Below are 20,995 nucleotides of genomic sequence, written 5' to 3' on the forward strand. Positions count from 1 at the left end.
ACCACGCTCGACATTGGCGCGAACTAGCAGCCATTAAGCAATATATTATTCGACGTCGGTTCGGAACGCATGTACGTGCTCACTCTAAGAAATTTTGAGGTGATTCTTTAGACATTCATTTGAGACTCCCATATGTACCATGACGTGTCGTCACCGCATACGCGTGGTGACAGGGTGGTTCTGTTTTAGCGTGATCTTTCGGCGTGGTGTGGAAGCGTAAAAGTCCCGCCCCCATTCCTTCCATCAGCATTTTCAGTCGTGAGCAGAGTGCAGGATTCATAAGCAAAATGATAAAATAAACGCAAAACGGAACGCACAAAGTCAGACGGCCCCGCCCCAGAGAGATGCTGCGGCAAAAGAATTTCGCAGTAATAGACGACGCGCTGACGGGATTCTTGCAGACGTCACCGAGCAGCGAAGCATCATGGGCAGTTCCACTGGCGTGGTGCGACGAGGTGGACGAAACGAGGGAGAATCGCGGCGCGGGCGGAGATGCGATGTTTTGGTTTGGAATAACTCCAGTAGTACTCACCAGTCTAAACAAATTCTTGAAGGATGTGATTACTAGGACATTAATTTAACTGGAAATGGCAACACCCATGTATAGGTAAAGCCTCCTTTAGGGCCCCTTTATTATTGCGGCGATGAAATGGTTACGCGCCACGGAGGGTTAGCATGCAACGCAGCACGTGCGGCTTTAGAACGCTTTTCGGAATATGGTTAAAATCGGCCCCAGCAAGCAACGTTTGCATCGTAAGATATGACAATCTCAAAAACACATAGTATGCAGTCAGGCTTTTTCAGCACCCCTTCTGCGCCCCTGTATTAAAAAAAAATTCTAGACATGAATGATACCATGTGCGCGGAATGTCGAAATTGCGGAGGATTTTCACCGGCATATCCAAGTGTTATTTTTTAAAGTGACTTGTTGGAGGAGTTCGCGGTTGTGCTGTTATCCTCTCGCTTACTTCCCCGTCCTTTCTAATAATCAGACCACTCTGCGCTTGGTTGTTTGATTTCTCATCTCTGTTGTTATATTTGAGGCGTAATGCACGCAAGAATGCCCACATTATGTAGAGGTTATACCTCCTGAACATTAGATGCCTGAATAGCCCGATAGTCCAGCTTTATTTGGCTAAATGCAGATGTTTATAAATAGAACTGATCTCGTTATAAAGCAAAGAAAGTAAACCAAAACATTTTATTAGCAAATGAATTCCTGTGGGTCTGTTGTGTGCCTGTTTCTTGTGTTCAACCATAAAAACAGGCAGAAGTCTTGCCGAGCTAGCTCCCACCTTGCCTGTTAACGGCTGATACTAACCATGCTGTCATATTGAACGTGAGCTTACCTCCAGCGAGCCCTTCTCCCTTCCGGCCATCAGGACGAGTCTCGGAAGGTCGGGCTTCTCGCGCGGGAAGTCGTCCACGTGGAGGCCGCCGTTTTTCTCCAGAATCACGTGGACGTTGGCACCGCCGAAGCCGAACGAGCTGATTCCCACGGGGCCCTCGGGCATGGCCATCGGTCTGTCCACCACTTCTATCCGGCCGTCGTGCAGGGCGGGGATTTCGGCCAGTCCTTTTGTGTAGTTCCGGTTTGCCGCTATTATTCCCGTCTCCATGGCGAGGATAACTTTAGCCAGGGAAGGAATACCTGCAAAGGTTGGAGTAGGTTTACGCGCCTGCCAAAAAATGAAGGAAGCTCGCACCGAAGCTGTACGCAAACTTCACGACCATCACGCGGTTTAAGTCCAAGATTGCTTCCGATTTGCTTATTCTTCGGTGCCGCAACGACCTTTACTCCATAATTGTTGCTATAAGTGTGAGCCCCCTTCATTTTCTGGAAATGAGATCATTGGACATCACTTTGGAGGGACTTAGGCTATGACATGCATTTCTCGTTCCGAGAAAGTGTTGCCACGTACGCGGAGAAGGCTGGAGTATTTTTTTTTCTTCTAATCTTGACCAATCTCTCAAAGTGCGTATATTTGGCTTGACAAATATGCGCCGAGGGCGCTGGTCGGTCGCCGCGAATCATGCACACCCGAACGGCAGGCATTTTTTTTTTGTTTGTTTTTTTAACTCCGGACGCTGCTAGGCTTACGCTCGCGTGCGCGTGCACGGCTATTTCTGGGTATTTTTAACTGCAGACACGGAAAATAACGATTTGCTAAGCAGCTTCGCTGTTAAAAATCGCGCTGCAAGCTGCTATGAGAAGCAAAACCTTTCCCATCAAAACTGCCTGGATGAAATAGTGGCACCCACAAAACACGAGGAGCTGGGTTGTATTCCAAAGCCGCAAGTGGGATGCTCAGAATCAAAATTTACGAGCCTTTCCTAAACAAAGTTGAGGGAAGCGTCAAAGCTGTCTAACATCAAAGATGCGTCAAAAGTGCGTCAAAACCTCCGCTCGAATCGCGTCCAACCGTCGCTGAAACTGAGTCCTATCGATCGTCAAACCCCCAAAGACCGAAATCGCTAACGAAGCACGAACTAATGCGACGATTATTCACGCACTAGGTAAAAGCATATACGAACGATGTAAATGTATACCGATGCGTGGTTTATGAGATGAAGGATTACTATTGAACTCCTTCATCATGATCGATGTCTGTATTGTCTTATCTACAACGGTTCCTTATTGGGATTTTCAACTATTCTTTCGTACACCATAGAAAGCCATGTAAAGACCATGTAGAGAATATCTGTGTGCACGCGCGCCGTGTGTCCACAGTTCTTTTCAGAGCATTTCGGTCATTCAACCTGGTAATGGGCGAATCCATTCGTTTTTTTGAAAGGACGTCATCGGTCCCACTAATAATGCTGTCGCTTTAAAAAAATGTCTTTCTCAGAAAAGAGGCTCCGCGGCACAACGTCGCTTCTCTCACAAAAATTTGTTAAACAGACAAATAACAGGGATTGTGGAGGAATCATTCAGCAATGACGAAAAAAATCGCCGTCATTGTGATCAAGGTAATCAAGTGCATAGATAGTAGATAGCGACAACAGCTACCTACGATTATGAAATCGTAAAATGATTATGAAGCTGTAGAAAGACAGTTCATGATTTCCATAGGCGACGTTAACGTAAAAGTAGGTGAAAAGCAAATGGGAAACTTTAGAATGGGCAGTCGCAAAAGTCGAGGCGATACACTGGTGGGATTTGCGGAGAGAAATAGCTTTAGGTTGATGAACAGATTCTTCCACAAACGAATAGGAAATGAAATTGGCTAAGTCCCAAGCGTTGAACCAAAAATTTAATTTGACTTCATTTTAAGAGACAACACTTGTATTGTACAGGACGTAGAGGGGCTAGAGAAAAATCGAAACAGCAATGATAGGATGGTTGGGTGCAAAGTAAGGCTGAATCTCGAACGAGTTTGAAGGAAACTTGTGAAAAGTGAAAAACCCACCATAGAATCAATCACAGCCGGGACAAAGGAATTTCAAAGAACCCTTCGAAACAAATTCGCGTTTCTAAAATCGGAGAACAACGATAGTGCTGAAAGCTTAGATGTCAATCTGACAACGGAAATCACAGAATCATCAGCAGCACTTGCGGGAGAAACGTCATGTACAAACAAACTAAAAAACTAACGAAGAAAACGAAGGAACTAATTGCGGTGCGTAAGGACATGAGAATTTTGACTGCGATGAACTAAGTTGAATCAGTAAAGCTGCCGAAACTGATGAACAGAAGGAAAACTAACGACATTCGTGCGCACAATATGACGGTGATTAAGGAAATGTTGAAAATAAGAGTAAGCTTAGAAGCAAGAACGAGGAAGCTAGCTATCGGCAGAAACAATGTATGGATTGAGACATCAGCAGGGTAAGATTAGCACTAGATGGACGAGATAATTAACGTTGCAGAACAATTATACACCTGGCTTTATGCAAGTGACGTTAGACCAGGGTAAACTAGCTTACAAGCTTAGCTTACAATGTCCCAGTAGTAACTAAAGAGTAAGTTGAAAAGGCTCTCAAAGCATGAAAATAGGAAAAGCTGCGGATGACGGCGGCATTACAGTGGATGTGTTAAAGGTTTAAAGGAGGGCGGAGATATTGTAGAGACAACACATAAATTAGGCCGAAAAGGAGCTTTTTGCGTCAAATACGTCTTTGAAACTCCGCACAGCGGTCGGCTTACTCCCATGGTTGGTAGTATGACGACGGAAAAATTACCACCTTATTTCGGGGGTTAAGAAACGCGATACGTAGGCACATTTACAACGATTGTACCCCCCCCCCCTCAAAATGGAGTATCTCGACGTGAATACCTCGCTAGTTCTACTAATGGGACTAGGAAAAACCCTTACGCCGCATCCTGCTCTCCCTCCTCTTCCGGCCCCCCTCCACTACGTCTCCTTACAAAATGGGTGCCAGAGTGAGTGAGTGAAACACTTTCATAAGGACGAGAGGCCATGAGGCCCTGTGGGGAAGTGAGGATGGTGGAGGGGGAGGAGAAAGGGAGAGGTCACAATTCATCACAATACACAGTGTACACAGTTCTAGTTTTAAGGTCCTATTCGCAAGATGAACATTTCACTCTGTCAGGGGCACCAAAATGCACAGTTTGCATTGTTGGCATTGGTCGTGGATGGGTATGGCCAGTCCGGGAAAGTCTGTCAGGCCGCTACACCAACTTGTACAGACCGTTTTCAAGCGCGTACTGCGTAATTATTTCTAGAGTAGCGGGGTCTTCACGGACACGACTAACGTGCTCCAGTTCAGTCGTGGGTGCAGGACCTACACCTAGCAGTTGACGGCGATTGCGGGCGAATATAGGACAGATCCAAATTAAGTGGAAGAGATTTGGTATGGCATCACTATTGCAGTGGGGGCATCGGTGCAATTGAGAGCCTGCCGGGGCTGACCACTTATGTACAATCTTTGGTGTGTACGCTGCATTTGCATACACTTTATTGGCGAATACCTCGCCCGAACGTGAAGAAGGCTTGAGAGGTGCAAGGATGCCAACCGGAGTTTCAGCTTGCAAGCGCTTACTGCATTCTTTTTTGAGGAGACATAGCTGAAGTTTTCAATCTGCTTGGAGAGAGGGGACGGGCATGGCGGGCACCGTGGGAGGTGATTGTAGCCTCTCCCTGGCAGCGTCGTGAGCCGTTCGGCTGCCTTGTGCGGCGGAAGTATGTCCCGGAGTCCAAACAATGCGAATTTTGAATCCTTCAATTTGTAGGTCTCGTATCGCGGTTAGGATATTTGTCGCCATGGTGTTCGTGAAAAATGGACGGTTCAATTCTCGGACAGCAACATAAGAATCAGTGATAATGCGAAATTTCTTCGCGGTGAGATGGGCGGAATGGTCATAAATTTGCCCGGTGGCTGCCGGAATTCCCAGAAGTTCTACTTATTCTACAAGGCCGTATGTGTTGGAAATTTGCCAGCATCCATTCAATTCTGGCAAGTCTGTAGATGTCCAGGATATAGCCGCCGTCATCCCATTCAAAGACGCGTCGGTGTAAATGTCAATTTCGTCGCCTGCCTTGTCATCTGCAAGCGTGCGAACGTATTGCTCGCGTACTATTCGGTTATGGCGTCGGGTCGGGCGTCGACGTGGAATACCGATGGAGGGGCGTTCCCACGGAGGAATTGCTGGCGGCTAATCCGGTCTGTCAGAGTCGCTATTTAGGCGGTCTCATTTCTGAAGCCTTTTTTCGTGTGGCGAATGGTTCAGATGATAATGGAAACGTAGTTTGGTGTCTTCAATAAGATTAGTGAGAGGCGGAAGAGGAACTGCTTCGTAGAGAGTATCTACACGGGTGAATGAGGGGAGGCCACTAATCGCACGGAGAAGGTGCCGATTCATCTTGTGAAGAGCATTAACATGTGACTGTCGTAGCTCACAGACCGGGAAGCCATAAGTGAAACGTCCATGTGCCACGGCACGCGCGAGCATGGTATAAGCTGCTTGGTGCACCCCTCCATATTTATTAGGTATCCGTTTAACGAGGTGTAAGGTGGAGCGACAGGTTTTCTTAAGTGATGCTATCCACCGTTTTGGGCTATTACAGCTGCTGACCGGAACACCCAGCAGTCGAATTGTTCCGTTGCAAGATTCAAGTAGTGTATCCCACACTTGAAGGGAGATAATCTGTTCCAGACTTGTACGACGTTTACCATCGACGCTGAGCAGTGCTTCTTTTCCGGGGATAGCTGTAGCTGAAATTGGGACAGCGTATGCTCCAAGCTCAGGAATGCTCCTTGCAACTCTGTTTGCATAGCTTCTTTTGTGTCATAATTGGTGGCTTCTGTCCATACCACAATGTCGTCCGCATAAAGAGCGAATCGGGCGGCAGTGTCCTGTTCAAGAGTTCAAGCAACGCGGTTCATGGCCAGATTGAAGAGGAGAGGAGCCAAAATGGACCCTTGTGCAACTCCTCTGTCAAGGCAGAAAGTAGTGGGCTGGTGGGTTCGAGGGTTAAGACGGATAGGTCGATGTTGAAGAAAGCTGCGTATCCAGGCCTGAGCTTTTTGGCTAGGGAAGGCAAGGGCAAATTCCTGAAGGATTCCTAATTGGCTTACATTATCAAAGGCCTTGTGCATGTCTAAGGCGAGTACGTAGTCCGGCAAGGCCTTGCGCGAGGTCTGATTAATTACCCTCCGGAGCAGCCACAGATAATCGTGGGTAGCATAGTGGGCCGGAAGCCCGTAAGAGCGGGATGAAACCAATTTGTACCCTCCAAGTGGTGTACGAGACGATTGTTAAGCATACGCTCAATAAGCTTACATATTACAGGGGTAAGAGCGATGGGGCGAAGATTCTGAAGATGACGAGGATCTTTGCCGGGTTTGGCTATTGGATGAATAACCGTTACCTTCAGGGAGTCAGGTATCTCGCCTGAATCCCAGGAGTGGTTGGCCAGATGTAGTAGAGCATCGAGGCCGTGTGGGGGAGGGTTCCAGAGATCTTGCAATTCAACTTGGTCGGGACGAGGAGCAGATTTGGGCTTTTCTTGAGAAATGGCTACTTGCAGTTCACCCAGGGTGAAAGGGGAGTCGAGTTCAGACAGGGGGTGATCAATGTGGATGATCGGTAGAGGTGGGAGGGTTGAGGGATATGGTAACAGCGTGAGGAAACAATGCGTGAATGATGGCATCTTCCACATGTGTGTAGCCCATTTGAAGGCACATGTCATCCAGGATCGGGAGACGCACCTTAGCACGGCCGTTCATGCTGCGGAAGACACCCCAAAGACGAGAGAGACCAGGTTCATGTCAAGATCTTCACAGAAACTCTACCAATTCTCATTTTGTAATGTGATCTGATAATGGCGAATAATTTTCCTTGTGTACGATATTGTTTGGTTGGCCGTTCTGCTTTGCGAAGAAGTTGGAACATGTGGGAATCAGGACAGTCCACATCTGCCGTACTTGTGACTTCTTCAGATGCGAGTGACTGTGCTTGTGTTATGGAAGTGATGAATTCGTCGAGCGTAGGTTGAGAAGAGATTACGAACTGCGAGCGATATGGGGCCCGGTTTATCTGACGCTAAACACTTGTAGTGCGTAACTTTTTACTGTTAATTTGGAGCACTATTGGGTAATGGTCACTACCACAGGTGCTGTTTAACGTGTTCCAGCTCTTCGCCGCCCCAGCAGTAGCTAGAGTGAGGTCCGGTGTAGTATCTTTTTCAGCATAATAAAGGCCAATGCGGGTAGGGACGCCATATTCGTTTTTTAGTTGAAGGGGGCTATACTCAATATTTTGCTCTAAAAGCCTTCCTCGGCGGTTTCTGGAGGGGTAGCCCCAAAGAGTGTTGCGAGCGTTAAAGTCTCCCCCGATAATGATGGGACCGGTAAAACGTAGTGAAAAAAGATATGGGATCCAGTCATAATGTGTTGAGAGAATGGCACTCGAAGTTGGCTTGTAGTAAACCGACACATGAAGCATAGGTTTGCCTTCTGGTGGCGTAACAAGGACAATAACCACTTCTCTGTCGCGATTGCATGCTTGGTCCCAACGGTGCTGGGCAGCCTGCCAGTTGGTGTCTTGTGTCGTGTGAGCTCTAACGTGCCTGAGTTGTTTTTTTTTTCGATGTGAACTTGCGACTGCACAAATGGATGCGAGGTGCTGCCCGCCAATCGGAGCTCGTTGTGAACATTGCCGAACCAGTGTGGATTAACGTGCAAGGCACTGCAACGTCTCCTCCGAGTCTCCGACCTTCGAGCCGACAGACTGCGCCAGCGAACCAACGCGAGGCTTGAATGCAGTGACCTCAAACGGAGAGTGGCTCGTTGAAAACAATGCGGCTGCGCCTCTGTGAGCTGCTTCACGATAAAGATTGCACGTTTTTTGTTGTTACCAACATTCTTGGTGTCCTGTGACCCCTGTAGTGTCAAATTAAAGTCAGTATTTCCAGCTTCACTGTACCGGCGATTCTCCGCCTGTCGACGGGAGAGTTGTGCGGGAGAGAGGGCGCCATACCCCGTCGAACGGTGTATAAGCAATGCGGTCAGTCATAGCTTCAATTTTGTGTGCACTGGTTGCGAGCAGAATGAAACATTTTCGTACTGTAGCAGCTATCGATTAAGTAAGCTAGTAAGGCTAAGTGTTTTTGTTACGCTGTATCCGTGGCTCATCATTTGCACGAGAAAATGAAGCTGGCCGAGCAAGGGCCGCAGAGTCAATTTTCTCGAGAAGTACGAGTGGTGCCCGTCGCGCCTTGTAGGGGGTGGATTACCGCCGTGTGCACCTAGCGGCCGGTATGGTTTCATTGGGGAGGTAAAGGGTCGGGGTGCCGTACGGGGAGGTCGACAAAGGAAGCTCCCTATTCGCTAGGAGGTCGCAAATAAGGCCAGCAGGTGCCATTTGCGGCAGCATTCTTGTAGGGTGGACGGACGTCCGTTTCGTTTCGGAGCGCTCGAGACCATATTCAATGGACGCGTCACAAGGACGGCAACCTTTTCAGAATTTTATGAGGGAGTAGAGGGGGAAGCACGGCGGAGGGGGGGGGGGGGGGGGGGGGTAAAAACTGAAGCCCGCTACCACAAACGCTACAGAAGAGGGGAAGAGGGAAATGGAGATGCATTTTGAGAAGTTGGCCTACACAAGGGTCGCATTGAGTTTCGAATAACACCTCGTCTTGTCTTCCCTGGTCATGACCAGTTACTGAGCGGAGGTGTCTCGGACGGAAGTGCAGCTTTAGTTAGCTTGAAATAATAATTCAGATATTAGTTAAAGTTAAGCACAGAGTGACAAGTGCCGCGTCATTAGAATGCTGTATCTTTACAACATACGGCCGCATTTCTTGCTGTACATTTAAAGAGCCCTGTTATCCCTGTAATGACGGTGCTTCCGTGGCAGTAAGTGTTTGTGAAGCAAGTGCAAGCAAACAGCGCCACTTTTAATGCCTGGCTGGCTGACCTGGCTGACCCCTGGCCCGTGCCCTTGGCTGACCGCAAATGGATTGCGTTTTTTTTTTCGTTGAATTCAGTTCTAGTAGATAAAGTTCTTACAAAGATACCTGGTATTTTCAGTGTGCTGTCGGTCACAAAATGATTTGGACAAAGGGAGTGGTGCGCGATAAATATCGGCGCGACGCCTTCCGGCCGAGCGCCTACTGTCGAGATAGGGAGGGCGCATGCGCGTTCTAGTCTCGTCAATGCATGTCAGTTTTCTCGATTTCGGCCGCACCGCTTCGTTTCTCTCGAATGTGGCACCTGGTGGCGCCGTGCCCAGTGCTCCGAGCGAGCGGCACGATTTGTGGCAGCGGCCCAAGACCAGACATGCGCTTAACGCGCGCAACAGTGCCGTTCGTGCATATTTGCGGCATGTTATCCAGCGATCCTTTTATTGTCATCTTAATGTCTGTAAAGAAAACAGGCGTTCAAGCAAGTCTGAGTTAAAGATTCACACACGACTGAGCCTGTGCTGGTTATGTGACAACCGTGCTGTTGATATCAAGCAGTGAAAACAACCACGGCGGTTATTTCGCTTGGGAAAAACAGAAAAAAAAATACCCATTAATGCTGAAATTAAGGAAAGTGCTATTGAAAAGCCAGGAGGTGTTTCAGTTTTTTCAAGCCCTGCCCACACAGCACGAGCAGTGAGCGCTCTCTTGGAGGATCACGCGGTGCGTCAGCTTTGGTGGTTTCCATGCGTGGCAGACCTGAAGCCCACCGATAATATCTGGGAAATAAGGACAATGAACCTCGCCAAAAGAAATGACTGTGGCCGCGCGGCTGACCAGCTGTGGATTGCAATTGCAGGGGATTAGGAACGCCTTCGCTCCCGTCCAGAAATCGTAAGGTCTCGTTCCGAGTCGCTTCCCCGACGCATTCGTGACGTAATCGAAAATGACGGCTACTTTACACACACCGGATTGTAGTAAATCACCCGCTGTATTAATTCTCTCAGGAAGGGAGTAAACTACCACGGTTGTTTTCAATGCATCATACCAACTCAATGTTGGTCTTCTAAAAACCAGCACCGGTTCTTTGTCGCAGAATTACCTAGATTCCAATTTTATTTAGAGGCAATAGGATGAAAATAAAAAAAAGCACCACACAACACATAGCCATGAACGGCGCAGTTGTGCGAGATAGGCGCATGTCACAAATCATGCAGCCCGCTCTCAGGGCCGCGTAAGGCGCGGCCGGGTGCCACATTCAAAAGAAACGAAGCGGAGCACCCACGATTGTGAAAACACGATCATCGACAAGAATAGAACGCGTATGCGCCCTCTCCTCTCTCGACCGCAGGCTCTCAGCCGGAAGGCGTCGCGCCGTTAGTTATCGTGTAACGCTCCTCTGGTACGGTTTATTTTGCGACCGACAGTACGTGTTTTATTGATTGAACATTTTTCTATTGCGTTGTTATGTATACGTGTTCAAACGCAATTTTGTATTTATGCAATTATTGTGCGATAAATTTATTGTGTGCGTAAAAAATATTTCGCATTTTAGCCATTGAAATGTGTGAAAACAAAACTAGAAATTTATCCCAATGCGCTGCTTGGACTCGACCGAAAGTACCAGCGTAACCCCCGCCATCCGCACAAACCCGTACAAACACAAAAATAAACTCCGACTCAAGCAACTTACGGCGAGTGATCACGTTTCCAACCAACCTTCCTTTACAAGAACCCAAAAAATTTTTATTAACAAATTCTATACAGATGCACCATTTTCACCGGGAAAAATTCGCAAATTATACTACCACGACATCAACCCGAAATGTCCAATCACTCAGCAAGCCACCACCACCTTTTGCACCACCTGGTCTCGATATGCCCCAAATTCTCTCGATACCAGCATTTCACTTCCCCAAACCTGGGTTTCTCAATCCATATCGATCACCTCACAAGATGAACACACCCTTAACCTTATCATACGGTTCGCCACTAAGAGAGGTCTAGTGCGAGCTATATAGCGAGGCCTACACCAGTAAATGGACCATCCAATGCTTACAATTGTCCTGTGAAAAACTGATGCCGCCTCCCGACGACCACGAACTCATACGAGCCCCCTTCAGCCATGAATCCTCCCGTCCCAACTCTCCCACAAGGCCACCGGCATTCGCTTTTTGAATAAAAGATTCAACAACAATAACAACAACCTTGACCCCCGTAAAAGAAAACAACGTGCGGTCTATGCGTCTCCTAACTGCTCCCAAATGCAGTCATAAATTCCCCTATAGTCTTTTAAAACTCCGAAAAACAGCAATAATACACCGGATGCAGCTGAAAAGTATTTTGAACACGCCTCCTTAAAACTCCTAGCAGGAGGAAATAATATACTCCCAACGCTCCCCTTAAAAACTCCCATTTTAGTGGCCCAAAATATTTACTCCTATATACCACTAAATGAACTATACGAAAAGCAGGAGTACGGCGATAGTCTCACTGGAAGGAGTATAGTGTACTCCTACCTGGTATTGAGTTATGCGACAAGCTATTTACTCCCATTTCGGGTCATGTGTGTTCTGTGTGTACTGGAAATGCTTGCTACACTATTTTCAGAAGGCTTAGCAGCTCTAAGAGTAACCACAGCCTGGAAAAACACCAAAAAAATTCTGATTCGCAAAAAAGGAGATACCAAAGACCTTCAGAATTAGAAACCCATCAGTCGCAGTTGTATACAAGCTTTTTACCAAATAATAGTTAATCGCATCAATGACCGTCTAGATTTCCAACGACCGAGTTTAGGAAAAGTGCCCAACAAAGAACCATATTCATGCCGTAAATCAATTAAGAGAAAAATTCCCGGAGTTTAGTGCGCCCGTTTCCGTAACATCTAAAGACTATGAAAATGCGTATGGTTAATGAAATACCGCAGCTGTAGTTAAAGTACTGGAAGACCAGGGAATAGAGGAGACCTACACAAAACAACAAGGAGACCTACACAATATATAAGGGATGTACGGGTAGGGTAGTCCTTCACAAGAACAGTGAACAATTCTCGATCAGGAAGGGTGTGCGACGGGGAGATACCATCTGGTCAAATTAGTTCACAGCGTGTCTAGGTGAAATATTTAGTAAGTTTGTCTGGGACAATGGAACATTACGTATAAACGCAAAATACTTGCGCAATTTGGGGTTTGCAGACGACATAATCTCGCTCAGTGAGTCTGCAGAGCAGAAGCAAAAACTTTTGGGGGGAATACATTCACAAAGCTTGGCCGTGGGGCTACAAATAAATAAGATAAAGTAATGATAAATAACAATCCCGAAAGAGCCCACTACACCTTAAGAAACGCCACACAAGAACAAGTAGTATACAACTTCCTCGGACAACTTGTCAGTGCGAACGCAACCCACGTGAAGAAAATCCAGGCGCAGAATAACACGAAGTAAAAAGAAAAAGAATAGGTATGGGCTTGGGTGCGCTCGGCAAACACTCCCATATAATTAAAAGCAAGCTACTTCTATCACTCGAAAGAAGAATATACAACCAATGCGTCCTGCCGATGATTACATATGGAGATGAAATTTGACGCCTTACTACTACACCACTGAAAACAAATTTTGGTCAGCTAGCCCCGGAATTCACAAACCTAACTTGAGTAGAACTTTTCCCTCTGGACACTTTTCAACGCCTTAACGCGTTCCAAGAACCAAACTAGTGCTCAAAGGGCGCCTTTTTGCGAACTTACCGGACCGAAAAATAAGCTCTACTAAGGAATCTCCCGACCTATCTTAAGAGGGCCTTTCCCCGACCAGCAGTGCAGACTACTACGATAGCTTGGCTGAGGTGTTCGATTTCGCGCGTCGTTCGCGAGAAATTGATAAAACTGTAAACAACGAAGCGCTCTCTCAGAGCAAAGAACGATCCGCGCACACGCCAGCCGCCCCGACGCGGCCGTGCACACACCCCCACAGCGGCCCGCCGGCATTGCCGGCGCGCTATGCGGCCAGCGCCGGCACCAAGGCGCTGCCAGCGCTGCCTCCGCGCGTTGAGCGACGCCGGCAGGTGCAGCGACAGTTTTTTGCCGCTTGCCCGAATGGAACCCATCGGACAAGCCAAGTTGCGCATACGAGAAAGGGGACGATACTGTGGTGAAAATTCACGCAATATATAGTCATGCGCACTAGAAGCACAAGCGGTGATCAACATTCTGCCGCGATACTAAGCCTAAATTTTTTTACGGGATACCGGCTACGGTCAGAGCTGGCTGATCCGAGCGCTTCGAAGCTGCCGCCACGGAAGCGTTCTCCCCTACTGGCTCAAAGGACAAGCCCCGCCCCCACGCCATGTGCGCATTGGCGCGTCGCGCGCTCGGCTCGTTCGCAAGTGCCTAGCGTGCCTCGAAATGGGCGCCTTTGGTACGTGCGCCTTAAGAAAGGTTTGTGAAGCACAGGGCGGCCTTTTCTACTACTGGCCTTTTTCCGACAATTACAAAAGGCTTCCTTATGGCATACGTTGAGCATGATTTCTGACTACGGGGATAAGAGTGCCATGGAACGAAGAATGATAAGAGTAACCCTTGTGGGCAGTAAGCGAGCTTCCTGGATCAGAGAACAAGCTCGAGTAGATGATATAGCGTAAACTAAGAAAAATAAATGTGTTTTCGCTGGCTATGTAGCTAGACGAAATGACAACTGACGGACAACCGAGGCATCAGACTGTATGCAGAGTGATTGAGCACGAAGAAACTGAAGGCCAATTACTCCATCGATGGAAGAAATAACAAAATATGGATGTACAGAATGGGCTCGAGGAGCGCAAGGCAGGTTGGAGGTGAATGAGAGAGGCCTCCCTCCTGCAGTGGACATAAGTATGCTGGTGTTGTTGATGGCGATGATGATGATTTATTCCACGTATTTCGCTGTTTTTTTTTTCTTTTGCGACACCGCTTTGAGCTGCAGAAATTTGCGAACAGTCGCGATATATTTTATACTATGAATATTAATTCGCAAAATCACGTGCATTTTTCGGAACATACGTCAAAACTTACAGTTCCTCATTTCAATTTGCCACCACAGTTTTCTGGCACCCTTGAGTCTGAAATTTCGCTACTCGAAATATCGTCGTGTAAACCAGTGAAACGTTTTGTTGGAAGAAATCCACACTCCGAAGCCACATACGTTCGGTTGGCTCATTGGACCGAGACATTATATTGAAAGTGAGCAAACTCTAGGGTAAGTCGTTGAGCCTTCCAGTGCTTTTGTTTTTTGTGAACAAATTTGATGCGCATACAGGCGCATGCAAAAAAAAACAAAAAAAAAACCTTTGCATCTTCGCGCTTTAGGAGGCGCAAAAACTGGAAAATTGTTTCTAGAATTGCGATACGCGCTCACTTAATATGAGAGACACATTCGCGGAAGTCTGCAGGGAACAGTCAGGAATACGTCCTTCACACCTACCGGAAGCGGCCTCCGCGTGTCCCACGTTGCTCTTGACGGAGCCGACCTTGAGCGGCCTCTCTCTTCCCGGCTTGCAGAAGAAGCCGCTGATGGCGCCGAGTTCCTGCGTGTCGCCTGCCTTGGTTCCCGTTCCGTGGGCCTCGATGTAGCCAACCTTCCTGGGGTCCACGTTTGCTTCGGCGTAGATGTCACGCAGGAGCATACCTTGTGTCTTCCCCGAAGGGTAAGTGATTCCTAAAATAAATGGGAGGTAGGGTTCAGCAGTGCCGGCCTCCCGTCGAGATTGCACGGGCACTTTCAGAACACTTGGCGTGCCTGATATTGGGCAAGGGTCATGCTGTTAGTTGCGGCTATTTCCGCTGTCGAAAATAGGGATAATGTTGTGGACAGATTTTTGATCAAGGATATTGAATTTTACACGCGCGTAAAAAATATCAGCAAAAACAGGTTTTCGGAGCCCTCGTGTTAAAAAGAGTTAAAAGTGAATTAAAAGGATCGCATTAAAAAGGATCGTTCCGTACCCAAATTCTGTTCGCAACATCCCTCCGTTTGGCCCTTCTGGTTACATAGACAGCAGTACAATTCTCCTGAAGCCCGTAGTTTTAACCGTACTCATTGTTAAGGTTTGACATCTCGAAAACGCCAAGAAATAAATTTTGCTGCTGTGTCGTGGCTCCATATTTGTAATCATAAGGCAACGTTAACAGGCGCTACCGCTGTCCGCGTTTACCTGTTCTACTGCGCGGCACTCCTGACGTTTACATGCGCGCCAGACGCACGCTGGATCTGACCGAAGAGTTACAAAAGTTGAACTCAATTAATTTCAACAGTGACCTCTAGATAAGATGTGCTGATTGCAGGGTCATCTTTAGGAATTATGTCTCCTACTTCTATAGCGTGCGGTAACTGAAAACGTTAGACCACTGCCGCAGGACGAAATGGCAGACTTTGCCTTTTTATCAGGACACTTTCTCGAAGATGACTTACTCGCGCAGTTTTTATTTAGTTGTTATCTGTATCAAAGCTCTCACAGATTGTTCTGACTGCGCAACACGAAGTCCATACCTTCTGGCTGCCGCTTTCATATGCCCTGCAAAAGCGGTGTCACTGGTGAAGAACTGGCGCACTTTTTTAAGCGGAATAATTTTTTGCCGAGGACCTAAGAGCTCCAACCCTGTAACACTTAGCATCAGCGCAAAAATACCTGATTAGCGAGGTTAACTTTCCTCATTGTTATAATCGGCCGAAGCAATTTGGGTTGGAGGGGTCTTATTATGTGTGCACAGCGTAAATGCGAGACATCTTGGGGTCCCGGTTTGCCCAACTTTACACCAGCTTTGCTAGTTGTCCTTTGCACTTGCTAATGAACATGTACGTTGCCGAAGTAATCACTTGCTAAAAAGTTACTAAACACGCCGACACTTTCGACGAGCTTTGGTCTCATCACCAGAAGCACTGCAATAATGTATTGCTGGCGTAGTATTTTATTGAAAAGCTACACCGAGACCAATGTTTACCTCATTTTGACTGTAAACATAATATTTTACGTCGGTCTATAACTAAATCTTCGCTGTTCTTCGCTTTTCAATGCGAGGAAACAAATATTTTGCTATAGGGTGGGTTAACGTAGTGAGGCAATAATACTATACTTGCTCGGTACGCTGAACATCGGCATTTCTGCCTCGAAAGGAAGGAAAACGAAAGGAAAGCAAAATAAATCAGGGCACATTTTCTATCCGTTTCCTCGCGCTTTATTTTGATTTGTATTTTATTGTTGAATATTCTTTTCTTTATGTCCACTGCTTTCATTTTATCCGTTATTTTGTTTGAACTCAAGCTAGCGTTTATTTGCTACCAGCCATGGTGGCGCAGTCCCGAAAGATTCGTTCGGTTGCCCTGAAAGGACGCGGGTTCGATCCCAGCCGCGATGGCTGTTTTTCTGATAGAGGCGGAGAACGAAAACGCCCATGTGTCGAGGTTTCGGTGCGCGTTAAAGTGCCCCGCCAGGCTGAACTTTATCCGGAGCCCCCGATAACGGCACGGTGTAGCTTCCACGCGTTAATTCGCCCCCTCCCCCCTAAAATTGTGTTCTGCTACCTCTGTTATTTATTAGTGTTTTTAGTTTGTGGCCGTATGCTGTTACAAACCGAAAAGGCCAAAAAGCGTGAGGGTTCCGGCTAGCTGGGGATACAGCGCTTGTTTGTCGTCTCCGTCTCGTCCTTGGTCTTTTTTGCGCTGTGTTGCTAATCGAAAAGGCCAATAGCCGCAAACACTTGAGAGAGAGACTAATCTGTATTGGATTTTCCAAATGTGTTGCCTAGTGGTCGGCCGCGATTCCATGGGCTCTGCAGCGTCCTCAGCCAGCCGGATTGCAAAACCATGACAATACGTCTTTTGAGGACAACCCCTTCCTGCCGGTGTGCTGGCATGTGCTGTCTTGTGATTGGGTTCTCATTATACATTTAAACTAAATGCTTCCCGTGCAATATAGCTCTGCTATTAGCCGACGGCTTACATGTATCTCATTTCGTTTGTAACAATTGTACGCCATGTCTGCCCCTCTGCTTTTCCTCCACCAGTATTCTAATCTGCGATTGCTCATCTACACGGATTTGTAATCCGTATTAAACGTACGCCATTTTCTTTGCATTCACTTCTGTGTGTGCTATCACATTGTAACATAACGTGTACAGCCGTTTCTTTTCTACATACCCCATGTGTTTTCAATGACCAGCGCCTGCTCGTGTTGAGGGCTGTTGAGGCGGGGAAAGCTCAAGGGGACTTGGACTGAGGACTTCTCCGCATTGCTTTTCGCAATAAACACGCTGTACTGGAGATAGCAGTCCCCGTCAAGACGACATGCCATGTGCTTGGTGTGCGCCATTCTAGCGGACGGGGTATGCGCCGGGAAAATGACTATAATGCGCCGGACGATGGCGCAGGGCGCTGGGCGCAAGAAGAAGAAGCACGACCAGTATGGCGTGGCTCGGTACGAGAGCGTGCTCTAAGAGAAAGTGCTTAGACATCGGCCTTCGCTGCCTTGCTCGTGTGTGGTCTCTGTCTCTTTCCAAACGTCTTGCTGGCCTCCGGCTATCAACCCCCTTATAACGTTTACTCTCTCTGTCTCTCTCTCTTGAAGAAACTTACTCTCAATATCTTGTCCTGGACTGAGGGTCGCTCCGATTAATCAGCTCGATTGTACTGTTAAAAAGGGTTTTTCCGCCTGCTCCTTCTCCACTCGAGCGCACTTTTACAGAAAACGCACATCTGGTTAAGCCCGGAATAAAACCAGCGGGCGCCTATAAACACAGTAGGTTATTTTGAACTGGACCTACATTTTTTGCGGGCGATAGTGCATGTCGGTGTACATTCATGCCATGACATATGATTACCGGGAATCGTAATGCCTTCTGTCAAAGCCGACAGCAGCGAAGGCCTGGAATTTGTTTTGTTCTTGCATTTTCGCTGTTTTCGGTTATTATCGGGTGGCGTTTCCCTTTGTTCGAAAGATTGCTGAATACAGAAGCTGAAGCCTAGCTCCCACTCTTCCCGCTCCGCACAGGACCGACTTCGCAAGAAATGGGTCGACGCCGGCAATGTTACTCCCGGAGCGGTATCAAAAAGTTTACTTTAAATCATGCCTTGAGCAAGTGTATGCAATTTGGTCTCTTATTATGATAAAACCTTGCGCGCAAGCAAAATCTGGTGCGGACAAGCATCAAAAGTTAATTGAATTTAAAATAAAGCAGGGAGAGCGAGCCCGTGAAGCAGACGACAAATGCAAGAATCCCTATGCCGACGTCACGGAGACGCGCTTCGCAGCGCCGCCCGTGCTCGCTCTAAGCATCCTGGCCAAACTCGGCCTGGGCGCGAGTACTACAAGCAATGACAGGCGTGACGGCGGCGCTCTCCTGGAGGGAGCCCTCCGCCGATTAGTGGTGGCACCCTTGCCGCGGAACGTGCATCCCGAGCACAACCGCGGTCGACGGGAGGCGCGGGCCAAAGCGCTCACCGAAACCCATGCCACCGACACCGGCGCCCTGTACGTGGACGCCGCCAAGTACAAAGACACAGAAGACACCTACGTAGCCGTCGCCGTGCGAGCTACGACGGGCGAAGTCTACAGTGCCTGCAGCGTTCGCGTGCAGCGGGCGCATCAAGCGGAGGAGACAGCCATCGCGCTGGCTCTCACCGACGACACGTGCACGACGATCCTGAGCGACTCCCGCACAGCGATCCGGAACTACGGCAAGAACAGTGTGTGTGCTAATGCAGTGCGCGTTGTGAAGTGCGGTGTCAGACAGTGCGACGAGAGACTGCGGACTCATCTCCGCTGGTTCCCGGCGCACCAAGGCTACAGTTGCGGGAGCTACCCCAACCGCAACGAGACGGCGGACGCCGCCGCGCGAGGACTCACTCGCCGCGTGGTGGCAGCACCGTCCCTCGTCTCTGCGGAGGAGCAAGCTGCTGCGAACGACGCCAGCGACGGCGAAGACAACAGCTGCGACGATGAAGACGCCGAGCCCGTAACGAACTACGCGGATGTATTGGACTGGTATCGGAACGCACGCCGCTCTATGCCGGGCCCGCACCCGCTGCTCTCGCGGGAACAGGCGGTGCTCTATAGGCAGTTGCAAACGAACTCGGTGCTCACGCCGGCGCTCGCGCGCTACATGTGCCCCGACATCTACGACAGCGAAAAGTGCAGTGTTTGTAAGAGTGCGACTGCTACGCTGACTCACGTGTTGTGGGATTGTGAACTGAATCCAGAAGAGGCGGCTGCCTACCCAGGCAGGCTGCCGAAGGACATTGCTAGAGCCGTGTTAGCACAGGACTCAGTGCAACAGCTACAGGCGGTCCAGCGGATCGAGGCAGCTCTCGCTCGCCAAACGCGCAGGGATGCATCCGACGCGATCCAGGGGCTGAAGCCTCGCGGAGAGCGTTGGATTCCCCGACGTAAGCGACGGGACACGACTTGATGACTGCCCCCATATAGTCAGGTAGCAAGAGGGCCCTGCGTGGCACCCTGCTACCTCCGCCGGAGATTTCAATAAAGTTCACTTCTCTCTCTCTCTCTCTAACCGCCAATAGGGAACAACGCTTAAGGAAACAACTAATGATCTCAACTGTTTCGGTCAGTCAAGTACAATCATACACTCATCAATGCGCAGTCAAGCGCCTCGCTTGCGCTGTAATAACCGCGGCGGAGTTGCGCAGAGCGTGCGAGAACAAGCCTTAGCGCGGTGCTATTTTCAGACGAAAAGAAAAGCATCCATTATGAATGCATGGACTTATCGCTCCTTCTGTTGTTCTGGAGTTACGGCGAACATTGTTTGTATTTTTTTTAGGTGTTCTAGACCCAGCACTAGCGGCACAGTACGCATCAAATTTACGGCGGCAATACGGGCGCCTCGTTTGGGCACTTATCCGCGGGAGGAGCGCGCCGGAGAAAATTGCCCGTGCCAGGATGGCGCGGGAGGCTACAGGAAATAGGACAGGAAAGAGCAACACGAGACGCCCCTCCCGGCGACATCGCCCTCTCCACTCTCGAAGACGGCTTCTTCGCGCTGCCTTGACTGTATTTTCTCCTGTCCTGCCGTATATTATGGCACAGCGACGCGGGTACGTTCATAAAGCGAAGCCAAGACTTTTCCGACATGACACCGCCGTTGTGCACGCTATAATCACCAAACTACCAAGATGGATAAAGAAGACGCGAAGAGAGCTGTTGGCACATGGTGCTCCTTCGCCGTGGTGTGTTTGAAAGAGAAACACGTTTATTCTTGGCCAGGCTTAGCACGGTCGGTTGAGCCGCTGAAGCGCATCTCTATTCGCCGCGAGCTCGACATGTAGGTGGCGACACCGTCGCGCTGCTAGTGTGGATGCTCCGCAGAGCGGCCCGTAGGAATGCACACTGTGGGCGCGCTTCGTGCTTTTTTCTCGCAGTATGAGCGCACGAAAGGTGCAAACAAGAGTGGTATGCTGTAGTTCGGTTCCTCAACGTTCAATGTATAGCATGGAAGCGGCAGTCAGTTTTTATTACTACGCCAAAAAAAGCGACGGCTCATCGGGAATCTCAGAATGGCCGTAATTGTGACAATGAAATTGTACGCTGTGGCTCGTAGCAAGCTCTATCTTTCCAGACTATGACTTTGAGCCTTCAATAAAAGCAT

The 20,995-nt window shown here is 48.6% G+C and overlaps 1 protein-coding gene across 1 annotated transcript in view; it reads right to left on the reverse strand.

Moving 5' to 3' along the window:
• The window catches only part of LOC144165213 (fatty acid synthase-like), a 229,107-nt gene that overhangs the window by 161,952 nt on the left and 46,160 nt on the right, over positions 1–20,995 (reverse strand). The window contains exons 7-8 of the mRNA XM_077695331.1: positions 14,823–15,056; positions 1,350–1,651 (exon numbers count right to left, since the gene is read on the reverse strand). Coding sequence (XP_077551457.1) covers positions 1,350–1,651; positions 14,823–15,056 — 536 coding nt within the window. The remainder of the gene's footprint in view (positions 1–1,349; positions 1,652–14,822; positions 15,057–20,995) is intronic.

This window comes from Haemaphysalis longicornis, unplaced genomic scaffold (assembly GCF_048455015.1).
Source record: "Haemaphysalis longicornis isolate Haplotype H1 unplaced genomic scaffold, Haemaphysalis longicornis Haplotype H1 scaffold_14, whole genome shotgun sequence".
Lineage (NCBI taxonomy): Eukaryota > Metazoa > Arthropoda > Arachnida > Ixodida > Ixodidae > Haemaphysalis > Haemaphysalis longicornis.